At 37.3% G+C, this 13,491-nt stretch overlaps 3 protein-coding genes across 3 annotated transcripts in view; all 3 read left to right on the plus strand.

The window, feature by feature from the left end:
* The first annotated feature begins 857 nt into the window (after positions 1-857).
* LOC132167112 (mitogen-activated protein kinase kinase kinase 20-like) lies at positions 858-1,843 on the plus strand. The gene is made up of 2 exons (XM_059578013.1): positions 858-865; positions 907-1,843. Exons 1-2 carry the CDS (start codon positions 858-860, stop codon positions 1,841-1,843), a joined length of 945 nt encoding a protein of 314 aa, XP_059433996.1.
* A 7,731-nt stretch (positions 1,844-9,574) lies between these two features.
* LOC132167711 (mitogen-activated protein kinase kinase kinase 20-like) lies at positions 9,575-11,277 on the plus strand. The gene is made up of 2 exons (XM_059578724.1): positions 9,575-9,715; positions 9,830-11,277. The coding sequence occupies exon 2, from the start codon at positions 10,057-10,059 to the stop codon at positions 11,122-11,124; it is 1,068 nt and encodes a 355-aa protein (XP_059434707.1). The 5' UTR covers positions 9,575-9,715; positions 9,830-10,056; the 3' UTR covers positions 11,125-11,277.
* A 1,516-nt stretch (positions 11,278-12,793) lies between these two features.
* The window catches only part of LOC132167120 (uncharacterized), a 4,703-nt gene continuing 4,005 nt past the window's right edge, over positions 12,794-13,491 (plus strand). The window contains exon 1 of the mRNA XM_059578023.1: positions 12,794-12,800. Coding sequence (XP_059434006.1) covers positions 12,794-12,800 — 7 coding nt within the window. The remainder of the gene's footprint in view (positions 12,801-13,491) is intronic.

Genomic DNA, 13,491 nt, shown 5'->3' on the forward strand with positions numbered 1-13,491 from the left:
ACGAGGTTATGGTTCAAAAACCTTAGAAAACAGAAGAATTATAAAATAAAATAAACAAATTAAGAAAAAAAAAAAAAGCGCGGTGGAGCGGCTAGAGCCGAGGTAAACAGCGTGAAGCTTTAGCAAGAGGGATATAGAAGTCTTTTAATTTTTCTGAGGGTTATATAAATAAAGGCCTTTAGCCGCGAGGGAAAAAAACCTTCACATTCCTCAATTCTCATACTAGCCGTTACCACTACGCGTGAACCCCACGCCATTCTCTGTTGTCTTCCATCGCAAGAGCCAACTCCACCGCGTTCGTCGACGGCGGAATCAGCATCCTCCGTATCATCGCGGAGCCCAGAGACCCAATTGCTTCCGTCTCTCTGGTGCGCACCCTATCCTTCCTCCCTCCCCCTTGCCCTAAGGTTTCTATTCCTTTTTCACCCCTAGGGTTTGTACGCACCCGATCCTTCCTCCCCCTCCCCTAGGGTTTCTATTCCTCTTTCACCGCTAGGGTTAGTATCATGTCTGATGTGTGGATCGTTTTCAGGTATCCCCTTGGTAGCGATTCAAGAAATTTTTCTGAGATTGACAAGGAATAATGAAGAGATATAGAGAGGAGGATGATGAAGAGTACTCGCTCCTCTGTGGAGAGCTGTCGTGGTGTAGGGGACCGAAGATCGGCCAAGGAGCTTTTGGGTCTGTATACATAGCAGAACTGAAGAAACCCAGGGCTTTTGGGTCGGTTGTGGCTGTGAAATCGGCAGATCCGTTAAATGGGAATTCGCTTATGTGGGAAAAGAGGGTTCTTGATGCTCTCCAAGGCTGTCCTAATGTTATTCAGACATTTGGAGCAGACACGACAAAAACGAGGAATGGGACTGTGCTTTACAATGTCCTCTTGGAATTTGCTTCGGGAGGAAGCCTTGCCGATTTAATACTAAAATCAGGCTGTCGTGGGTTGTCTGAGAGCGATGTCAGAAAGCACACAAAGGCTATACTTGTGGGGTTGAAACACATTCATGCTCGTGGCTTCGTTCACTGTGACTTGAAGCCTGATAATGTTCTGTTTGTGCCTACTGCTGATGGGTTTGAGGTGAAAATTGCTGATTTTGGATTGGCAAAGAGAGTTCACAGTTGCCAGGCAGAGACAGAGACAGAGACTCCATCTTGGAGAGGAACTTCCTGGTTTTTAGCTCCAGAATGTGTAATTTACGGGCTACAAGAGGCCTTCTCTGATATATGGGCTCTTGGATGCACCGTGCTTATCATGCTCACTGGACAACTACCGTGGGCTACCATGTCTGGTTCAAAGGAGTTTGAAGATCTTATGTCTCAAATTCGGTCTGAATCAGTGCCTGACATTCCGGACGAGATATCAAACGTGGCAAAGGATTTCTTGAAGTGCTGTTTTGCAATAAATCCCATGCACAGATTGACAGCTGATGCGCTGTTAGATCACCCATTTTTGGAGGATTTAGATGAGACAGATTCTTCTTCACATGCTCAACTATCAAAAGAAGAAGCTTCAAATGCTAAGAGGATTAAATGCAGTCCCTCGTCTTTTCCTTTTGGGTGTAGCTTCATACCATTGTCGGATTTTTCATCACAAGAGGCAGAGGTTCCAGAGATTCGAGCTGAAAATACAAACGCGGTCACATCTTTTCCTTCTGGGTGTAGTTTCATACCCCTACCAGATTCTTCATCAGAAGAGGGAGAGGAGGAGGACATCCGACAACCTGCTGATTCTTCTGCTGAGCAAATTAGCTGGAGTGCAGTTTTCCCAAAACCACTCATCCGCTCAAGGCCTTTAGCTCATTGGCAACATCCCTTTGCTTTCACAGCTTGTGCCGGGGCTTAGGGATTGAAATTAGTTTTGATCAAATTTTGTATAGGCAACAACAATAGCATATAAACCCTCATTTCTGAGAGAGGGTATTTGTAAATCGGATTATGTTATGTACATTGTAAGCATTCTTTCCACTATATAATATAATATGCTTGCAGCATTTCTTCCACTACATGGTTTGCCTTAATATGTTATGTGCAATTTTTTTTTTTTTTTTTTTTTTCTTGCACATATAGTAAGAGCTTGAGCCTGCTTATTGACTGGATACAGGCATTGTTAGGAGGAAGCAGCATTGAGATGCTTTCCTTAGAAACAAACAGCCTCTATGATCCCCTGCTTTCTTTAATGGTCTCATTCACTCCCTTGTGCTGTTACTTTGGTTTTGGCAGTAATGGCCTCGGCCTCTCCTAGATCTCTGTTAATCTGCTACTCATCTTTCTTTAAGTTCCATAGGTTGCATAGATTTTCCACAAATCTCTACTTTTTTGGTACTTAATTAAAGATTATTCAGGATCCTGTCACAAATTTGTAAGGTAGCAGATATGGAAACTAATCTTAAATCCATTTGTTAACTTCTTTTATTGTAATTACTAATCAGTGAACAATAATAGCATGAGGAAATATTCATAACTGATAGTCGATTCATTTATGATTTATGCTTCTACTTTCATAATTCATTTATGCTTAGTTGGGGATGTTGAGCCAAATCAGTCAACTAGCTTGTTCTGTTTCTTAATTGTTCCCATTGAACCAAAAGTTTCTGGAGAGTTATGATCTTCCTCCCCCAAAAGATACCCACATTAACCAAGAAAAAGAAATCGTCATTAATGGGTTACTTTCTATATGAGTGTGAGGATATTTTAATTTATTGAACATAACTTGGTGTTCAACCCATATTTAACTATGACCTTCATATTGGTGGCCGGTGAGCCATTCTGATTTGAACAGCCTAGAGATCTGTAGAAGAAGATTTTAGATAAATTTTATTCAAATTTGAAATCTGTTTATTACCTTTCAGTTTGGAAGGATTTAGGTTGAAAGACTATTTCTTTTATGTGAACTGCAAGTTGATGGACTTCAAGGAACCACAAAAAGTGGATTGCTTAATCTTTATTTGATTGTTGCTCTTTTGCTTTATATTCTTAAAATGTTATAGAATTTTACCTAAAAAGCCAACGGTTTTCTATCCTGTTCCAAAATTCTTCTCATATGCAATCCTTAATCGGCAATAGTATTAACTGTGTGGAGTAGCCCCAATTTTCGAGCTCCAGAGAAACTAACTGACAGCAGACAACATGGAAGAATGCATGCATTACCTCCACAAAGGCCATTGAAGAATGAGTAGATTCCCCTAGGCTTCAACAACACAGGAAGATGTCTTCTTTTAAAATCCCTTTTGAAAGCCATTTTGCTGTTCATCTCTCTCCTATATACATCTTTTTGAACAATAAAACAAAAGAAAAGAGAGGAAAACACTACGGGTTTCTACTAAACGAAAATTCCAAAGACAAAAGTTTTTATTCCCTTGGAATCAGAAATTTATTCCTCTAATTCATAGCTAAAGGAGTCGTTGTATATTCATCAAAACAGAAGGCCATCCTTTTCCCTACGGTTAGCTTTGCGATTATGGGCAACATTTCCTCCATTTTAGAACTTGAAACCTGAGGTGAAAAGAGCGTAAGATTCAATTTTTTTTACTTCCTCGGCAAAACGGTGCGTATTGGGTTGGATTGATAGCCGTTAGAAAATTGTGAGAAAATATAAGGGAAGGGTTTATAACATCTTTTCTTTTCGATAAACCTAAGGAGTTTAAAGTGAAAAATAAAAAATAAAAAAAATAAAAATTGAGGGTGTTATTAATTTAATTTCATGCATGGACTTAGGGATTTATTAGAAACTTTCCCTAAAAAAAAAAAAAAAAAACTAAAAAAACTAATAACTAAAAATATTAAAAAAAATTAAAAAAAACAAAAAAAACAAAAAACAAAAAAACAAAGTAGTGGCTAGCCGGCCATCTCATTTTGGCCAATGGACCACGTCCCATTGGCCTGGTATAGTATTGTATCTTCATTTTAGACTTTGGTTAGTTTATGTAAGTATATAGAGGCTTTTAAATAGTAAGGATAGTGGACAATAAGGACATAGACATTTAAAAAACTTGGTAAAAATTCACTTTACCCCCTAAAGTTTGAGGTGTTTTTTGAGTTGGACCCCAATGTTTAAAAATTTGCAATGTAACTCCTAATGTTTCAAAAAATTTCAATTGACACCCTCCATTACTAATTGACGTTTGAGTACACGGAAATTGTTGGCATAGGAGCAGGTGAGAGGCATCTGCTCCTTTTCTTTTTCACTACAACACCCACATGACACACAAAAGGGGTTCAAAGGGGGTTGAAGAGAAAAAAAAAAAATTCAAAAACAGGTGTTGGGTTTTAATGAGGGGGCATGTCATTTCACTAGCTAGGTTGGGTGCAAAATTGGAAAACATAGCATAAAAATCTCACGTGAGACGCACATGAGGTCATTTTCATCTACTTAGAAGGCAATTAGTAATGGAGGGTGTTTATTGCAAATTTTTGAAACATTATGAAGTACATGCAAATTTTCAAATATTAGGGTTCAAATTGAAAAATACCTCAAACTTCAGATGGAGTAAATTGAATTTTTTTCTAAAAACTTCTAGCCTCCTGCTTTGTTGCTTATACTGACCAAAATTTAGAAATAGCTCTTGGTTTCCCTCCTATCCACGGACCTAGAAAATAATATAAAATTATTAGAGGCAAGCAAGTGAAAATCACTTTGAACTTGCTTATTTTGATTCTGCTGGTTGGGCATTGGGAAAGGTACAAATATTGACTGCTAATTTTAAATTTGGATTAAATTCACTTTATTTCCTTAAGTTTCAGGAGTTTTTTAATTCGAACCTCAATATTTAAAACTTAACAATGGACCTCCCTAATGTTTCAAAATTTTTCAATTTAGACACCCCGTTACTAATTTCTGTCTAATTGGATGTAAATCATCTCACGTACGTCTCATGTGGAATTTTGATGCTCTCTATTCCAATTTTGCCCTCATTAAAACCTTTGAAATTACGTAATTACCTTCATTAAAACCTATGAAATTGAGGGCAATTACGTAATTTCATAGGTTTTAATGAGGGCAAAATTGAAATAGAGAGCATCAAAATCCCACGTGAAACACACGTGAGATGATTTCTGTAAAATTAGTCTGAAATTAGTAATGGAGGGTTTTAATTGAAAATTTTTGAAATAATAGGGGGTACATTACCAATTTTTAAACATTGGAGTTCGAATTGCAAAACTCCTGAAACTTCAGGGGGCTTTAAATTTTGATCAACTTTTTTTTTTCTTAAAAAAAATTGGGGAAAAATTTAACGATCCACTTATTTGCACTTTGACTTCCAATGTTTAAAAAGTGACATTTGACCCCAAACTTCCAAATTTTTGCAGTTTGACCATTATAACTTTTTTTTTCTTCCCAAAATTCCTCCATCCCGAGTTAAAAAAAATTAAAAATTAAAAATTAAAAATTAGGGGGTGTCCGGTCTGGGGTGGCCGAAGTCACCCCTAGGCCCAACTGGGGTGGCCGGCCACATCTTAATTTTTATTTTATTTTTTAAAATTTTAATTTTTTTTTTAAACTTGAAATGGGGGCATTTTGGAAAAAGAAGAAGTCAGAATTGTCGAATTGCAACAATTTGGAAGTTTGGGGGGTCAAATGTCACTCTTTAAATATTAAAGGTCAAAGTGCAAATGTGTAAATAGTTCAGAAGGTAAAATGTATTTTCTCAAAAAAAAAAAAAAATTGTTTCATTGAACAAATATACATAGTCACTATAAATATGAAAATTAAGTTGGAAGAGTCATATAATGGTGGGATTGATAATTTATGTTGAAGTTTTTAAGGGTTTCTGTCAGTTTGTAATGATTTTGGCTGTTGTGGAATGAAAGAGACCAAGGAGTTTGGGGAAAATTCACTTTACTCCCATGAAGTTTTAGAGATTTTTCAATTTGAACACCAAAATTTAAAAATTAGCAATGTACTCCCTAATGTTTCAAAAAATTTCAATTTAAACCTTCCGTTACTAATTTCTGTTAAATTGGACGAATTTTTTTTTAAAAAAAAAAAGCCTGAGGGTAATTACGTAATTTCATAGATTTCCATCCAATTTGACGGAAATTAGTAACAGAAGGTTTAAATTGAAAATTTTTGAAACATTAGGGAGATACATTGTCAATTTTTAAACTTTTGGGTTCAAATTGAAAAACTACAGAAACTTCAGAGGGATAAAGTGGATTTTTTCCTAAATTTTAATTATGATTTTAAAGGTTGAACAATAACTTTATCAAATGCTAACTGTGTCTTTAAAAATCAAGTTTTTATTTACTACATTTTAAAATCAGTATTTAAAAAAAAATAAAAAAAAAAAATGGTTGCACATTTAAAAACCATTACACCAAACAAACCCTTAGTCAAAATACACTGTTTGTAAAATGAGTTTATGAGAAAGTTAGTCCAATGTTAACAATCCATATTTAGGGGTTACCATAGAAAAAATTAACACATGAAATACTTCCTTTAAGTAAAAGAAGAATTATGAATACAAAGTTAAGACTTAAATCATCACGTATCTCAATAAATTGATGTAATGCAACAGAATATGATAGAGATACTAAGTTGATATTTTCCCATAACTTAGATATTATCTGTGATAGAATTTGAAACTTAGGTGAGAAAAAAAAAAGAAAAAAAAAGAAAATTTAGATACTAAAAATGTAATTAACTCTAAAAAATAATTTAGTTCATGTAGTCAAATTTCATCAAAACACTTAACGAATTTCATTAGTGTGCCGTGTTAGCATCAATAAAATGATAACACGTGTAAATTTCCCAACAAAAGAAGAGACTATGCGAAATGATCTCAATGCAATGCACACCCATTTGCTACATGCCATTCTGATTGTGCTTTATCAAAAAATTGATGAGATAGATCACTTTCACTCAATACTTCAGCATTGAAAAGAAAATCTTGACCTTACATTGACTGCTAGCTTTTTAAAAAAAAAAACAAAAAAAAAAATCTTATAAGCCAAACCCGACATGTGATGTAATGAGTGAATTTTTTTTTTTTTTTAAAAAAAAAACACGATATATATATATTTTTTGAAAAAATGAAAGCATTAAAAAACACATAGAAGAGTAATATCCGATAAAAAGAAAGTAGCAAAACTTAAAATTTCTTGAGATATAGAAAGAAATCCAAAGTCTCGATCTTCCCCAATAACCCCAAATTCATAAAAAAATTTGAAGCACATGCTTATGGTTATACTTTGCTCAGAAACTATTTACTTTTGTTTTGTTTTTGTTTTTTTTTTTTTTTTTTTTTAAAAAAAAAAGCTATATATTGAGTGAAAATATGTTACGCAAACACGTAACGGGAAAGATGTTAGGTTGTTAGGAAACTTAGACCTTAGATTCTAAGGGAATTTAGATATTTTAGATTTTGAGAAAACCTAAAACCATTTTCAAACTCAAAGTTTGTGATTAATTTTCTGATCCCTTTTATTGAAATATCATCATTTAAATAAAAACATTACAATGACTTAGACTTTGAGTAGAAGTTATACACTCACTTGGAGATAAACGTAGAACGGTAACTGATGCAATACTGACTGTAAAAAAACTAACTAGATAATTGAAATACAAATAGACGTATGTTTATCTCTAATCTAAAAATACTGATAACAAAACTAATCTAAATTAATCTTAAATGAAATCTAATTCATATTAAATATAAGGATCTGTTCGTTTCGCTGTAAAATGATTTACGGAAAATGTTTTACGTATTTACAGGTGTTTGGCGCAACGTAAAATAATAATAAACGGAAAAATATTTTCCCTTTGACCGAAAATTCATCTTTAATTTTATGAAAATGGTTTACAGTTTTGAAAACCGTAAATCATTTTCTGACTTTGAGCATCTCATTCTAGAATCAACGGACCATTCCAAGACCCGCCTAGGACCCGCTTGGGACCTACTCGGGACTTGATCGGGACTTGCCCGGGACCCGCCCGGGACATGACTGGGACCCAGCGGGGACTTGACCAAAACCCGCCCAAGACCTGACCGAGACCCGCTGGGGACCTGCCCGGGACCCGCTCGGAACCTAACTAGGACCCTCCTGGGACTTGCCCGGGACCCGTCCGAGATCTAACTGGGACTCGCCCCTGACCTCGCTGGGACTTGCTCGGGACCCTACGACTGGGACCCGATCGGACCTGCTTGGGACCCTCATAAGACCTGCTTGAGACTTGCCGGGGACCCTCCCCGGACCCCACCGAGAGCTTGCCGGGACCCGACCGAACCTTCCTGGGACCCGTACGGGACTTGATCGGGATCCGCCAGAGATTTGCCTTTGACCTACCCGGGACTTGACTGAAACCCGACTGGACATGCTTGGAACCCACCCAGGACTTGACTGGGACTTGCTCAAGACTTGATTGGAACCCCGCCGGAACTTGCCCAGGACTCGCTCGAAACCTACTCAATCGGGTCCCAATCAGGTCTCGGCGGGGTCCCGGGCAGGTCTAGCCAAGTCTTGGTCAAGTCCGGGGCAGGTCCCGAGCAGGTCCGGTTGGGTCCCAGGCGAGTCTCGGTCAAGTCCCGGGCAGCTCTCGGCGAGATCCTAGGCAGCTCCCGGGCAGGTCCTAGTCAAGTACAGGGCGGGTCCTGGTCAAGTCCCAAGTATGTATTTTTATATTTTATTTTTTAAATTATTGTAAATTAGTATTTTTATGTTCTGAATATAAAAAGGGGCGGGTCCTGGTCAAGTACCAGGTAGGTATTTTTATATTTTATTTTTTAAATTATTGTAAATTAGTATTTTTATGTTCTGAATATAAAAAGTATTTGTGATTTTCCGTGCGCGCGCCAAAAGCCGGAAACTGTTTTCATCGTAAAATATTTTCCTGTAAAATGACTTCCCTGACAATATTTTACGACGAAAAATATTTTACACCGAAACAAACGGAGCCCAAGTCTACTTTATCACTATGTTACTTCCGTAACATTAAATGATTGTGATAGAATTTAAGTTCTAGGGGAACCTAGACCTTTTAAATTTTGAGGAAACCTAAAAATCATTTTTCAAACTCAAGTTTTGAGATTAATTTTCTGATTCCTTCATTAATGAGTTTGATGTCTTTAAATAGATAATTACAATGCATAGTGAAAATAAAAGACTAAATTAAACTACTTATAATACTTATCCTTAATATTTAAATTATACTAAGTAGAATAAACTACTCTAATGATAATACTCATATTTAAACTTTAAATTATAATCCATAATTCTAATGTTATCTATAAAGATAGCATATTATCATGAGGTATTTTAATCCTAAAATACCTCTATTATTAGACCCCTAACATTTCATTCCCCTTAAATGGACATTTTCCTTAAGGTCTTACAAATTTAAAATCATCTTGAGGTAGATTTAAACTTGATGTGGTTGCACTTGGTCTCCTAGATAAGTTGGCCTTCTTGTAACTCGTCTGCAATAGATCTCCTTGATTAGCTAGTCTTCTATATGCCTAAACTTTTGTTGGCTAATGAGGATGCCCAGATGGGATATAAAAGTCTTTTTCTTTTTGTGAGCGCTATATAAAGGTCTCAAGCCAAAATTCGCTCACAAAATTCTCAGACTAGCCGTTACCTCTCTGCGTGAAACCCTAAGCCATTCTCTTCACTCGCAAGAGCCAACGATTCATCTCCCTCCGCCGCGTTCGTCAACAGCGGAATCAGCGGCCTCCGTATCATCTCGGAGCCCAGAGATCCAATTGCTTCCATCCCTCTGGTGCGCACCCTATCCTTCCTCCCTCCCCCCTAGTCCTAGGGTTTCTATACCTTTTTCACCGCTAGGGTTTGTATCATGTCCGATGCGTCTCTAAATTCCTTGAATCGTTTTCAGGTATCCTCTTGGAAGTCGATTGACACGGAATAATGAAGAGATCTAGAAAGGAGGATGATGAGTACTCGCTCCTCTGGGGAGAGATGTCGTGGTGTAGGGGACCGATGATCGGCCAGGGAGCATTTGGGTCCGTATAGAGAGCGGAACTGAAGAAACCCAGAGCTTTTGGGTCGGTTGTGGCTGTGAAATCTGTGAAATCGGCAGATCCGATAAATTCGAAATCGCTTATGTGGGAAAACACGGTTCTTGATGCTCTCCAAGGGTGTCCTCATGTTATTCAGACATTTGGAGCAGACACAACAGAAACGACCAATGGGATTGTGCTTTATAACGTCCTCTTGGAATTTGCTTCGGGAGGAAGCCTTGCCGATTTAATCGTAAAACCAGGCTTTCATGGGTTGTCTGAGGGCGTTGTCAGAAAGCACACCAAGTCTTTACTTGTGGGGTTGAAACACATTCATGCTCGTGGCTTCGTTCACTGTGACTTGAAGCCTGATAATGTTCTTTTAGTGGCTACTGCTGATGGGTTTGAGGTGAAAATTGCTGATTTTGGATTGGCAAAGAGAGCTTACACTAGTTGTGAGACTCCATCTTGGAGAGGGACTTCCTGGTATATAGCACCAGAATGTGTAATTTATGGGGTGCAAGAGGCCTTCTCTGATATATGGGCTCTTGGATGCACCGTGCTTGTCATGCTCACTGGAAAAGTACCGTGGACTACCATAACTGGTTCGAAGGAGTATGAAAGCCTTGTGTCTCAAATTGGGTCTGGATCGGTGCCTGACATTCCGGACCAGATATCAAAAGCAGCGCAGGATTTCTTGAGGTGCTGTTTTGCATTAAATCCGATGGAGAGAATGACTGCTAATGCGCTGTTAGATCACCCATTTCTGGTGGGATTAGATGAGACAGATTCTTCTTCACATCTTCAACTATCAAAAGAAGAAGCTGCAAATGGTAAGAGGATTAAGCGCAGTCCCTCATATTTTCCTTTCGGGAGTAGCTTCATACACTTTCCTTTTGGGCGTAGTTTCATAACCTTATCGGAGGCAGAGGTTCCAGAGATTCAAGCTGAAAATACAAACGCGGTCACATCTTTCCCATTTGGATGTAGTTTCATTCCCCTACCAGATTCTTCATCAGAAGAGGGAGTGCAGGAGGTGATCCAAGAGCCTGCTGATTCTTCTGCTGAGCAAATTAACTGGAGTGCAATTTTCCCAAAACCACTCATCCGCTCAAGGCCTTTACCTTGTTGGCAACATCCCTTTACTTTCACAACTTGTGCTGGGGCTTAGGGGTTGAAATTAGTTTTGATCAAATTTTGTATAGGCAACAACAATAGCATATAGCACCTCATTTCTGAGAGAGGTTACTTGTAAATCGGATTATGTTATGTACATTGTATTCATTTTTTTCCACTATATAATATGCTTGCAGCATTTGTTCAACTTCATAGTTTGCCTTAATTTGAGTGAACCATCGTGCAATGTTTTTTTTTTTTTCATTTTCTTGCGCCTGCATATTGGTTGGATACTGGCATTGTTAGGCCTCTGCCTCCCCTAGTGCTCTGTTAATTCTTTCTTTAAGTGCCATAGATTGCATGGATTTTGCTCATTAAAACAATCTCTTCTTTTTTGATGCTTAATTAAAGGTTATTCCAAGGTAGCTGCAGATGTAGAAACTAGTCTTAAGTCACTTTGTTAACTTCTTTTAATCAGTAAACAATAGCATGAGCAATATTCATAATTGATAGTGTGTTCATTTATGCTTTGTTGGGGATGTTATAGTGTTTTGTATAGTGGAGCAGACTGTTGTCAACTGGCTTCTTCTTTTTCTTAATTGTTCTCATTGAGCCAAAAGTTGAGATTTGTTTTCATTTATCTATTTTTTCTTTCATTTCATAAGCAGAAGCAGGTTTTGACTAATAAGTTAGAAAACCTTCTAAACTCTCTCTCTCTTTTAACACAGACACACACCAACTCATTAATGGATTACTTTTCTCTTTTATAGAGAGTAATGCTCTTCCTCCCCCAAAAGATACCACCTTAACCAAAAAAAAGAAATCATCATTAATGGGTTACTTTCTATATGAGTGTGAGGATATTTTAATTTATTGATCATAGCTTGATGCTCAACCCAAATTTAATCAACACGAGTATGAAAAATGGATATTAGCACTTTCATATTTGTGGCGGGTGAACTATTCTGATTTGAATAGCCTAGAGAGCTGCAGAAGAAAATTTTAGATAAATTATATTCAAAATTTGAAATCTGTTTATTACCTTTCTGTTTGAACGGATGACCTTCAAGGAACCACGAAAAGAGGATTGCTTAATCTTGCTCTTTTTCTTTTTGTGTGGGTTGGGGAGGAGTTAGAGATGGCCATTGCAGAACCACAATCTTTCTCTCACTACAAAATCAGGGTCTCCCTAAGCTCATTAACATGAACCTACTTTTGCTAATGGAAGGTTGGGAAACTCTACCAAAGGTACCAAAATAAAATTATATTCGTTTTAGGACTTGAGGGCATTATAACCAAAAAAATCTCACTGATCACAAGGGGGTGACTTAATAATATCAGAATCACCTGAGGCACTTAACAAAGGGAAACAGAGTAAACCAAATCTGTCACAAGGATGAATCAGTCATACAAGGATAAATATATATTTGAGGTACCTGGATCAACAATGCTAAGGCAGGACACACAAACATACTTTCTGCTAAGCGTAAATCAGAAGATCCAAAGGATGACCCTACAAGAGCCTTTTTCATGCTGCCTTGCACTCTACAACAGCTCCTGCAAGGGCTCATCACAGCAGCAGCCTCTCTTCCCTAATTCATGGAAACTTGCTGCCCACTTCAGCACAAATCAGCAGCCTCTTCTCCTTAATCTCTGCTGACTTGCAGCAGTTTCAGCAGCCTTTCATCCTCATTTCATGCTGCAAGTCCAACTCCTTAAGAGTCATGGCAGGTTTTCCTCCAGCAGTGCTATCAACTTAGCACACCCTTGAGTTCCTCAATTCCCTTTCTCTACCATTTCGTGTTTTACCTATCTTGTAAAGTTATGTTTGGTCTTTCCTTCTTGTAATCACCACACCTTGTAATTACACTTGAGCCTATTGGCTACATATACCGAATACACTTCCTGTTATTGGTTAAGAAAACTAAAACAATTTCCTTTAAACTTTCATGGTAGTCTGATTATCTGAGTGTGGAGTAGCTAATTCACTACAGGGAAGGCGAATTTGATGAATAGAATGAAGCACTTTATTGTCCTTTTTCTCTTTCCAAATAATTTCTGAGTTCATTGTTAATTAATTCCTGCGTTAAGCTCAAATAATAGTTGTTACTTTGTCAAGTGTGATTATTTGTTAGACGCTAGATGGAAAATCATCAGCATCAACTTACCATATCGGATTTTAGCTTGAACTAATGATTACATTTGTACATATAAACCCACAGACATGCAGTTATATATGTATGTCTACATGCATGATTTGTAATTCAGTTTAATTCTCATGTAATTCAGTTTTTTCAAGATCAATAGGAAGTGAAAGGATTTAACATGAATTGCAAAGATTCTTGTTGGCACAAGTTTTATATGGGCATAGATGGGGTTAGAATGAGCTTTTCCAGGACGAATAAGAATATTATCTTCCGTT

This window comes from Corylus avellana, chromosome ca1, assembly GCF_901000735.1.
Source record: "Corylus avellana chromosome ca1, CavTom2PMs-1.0".
Classification (NCBI taxonomy): Eukaryota; Viridiplantae; Streptophyta; class Magnoliopsida; order Fagales; family Betulaceae; genus Corylus; species Corylus avellana.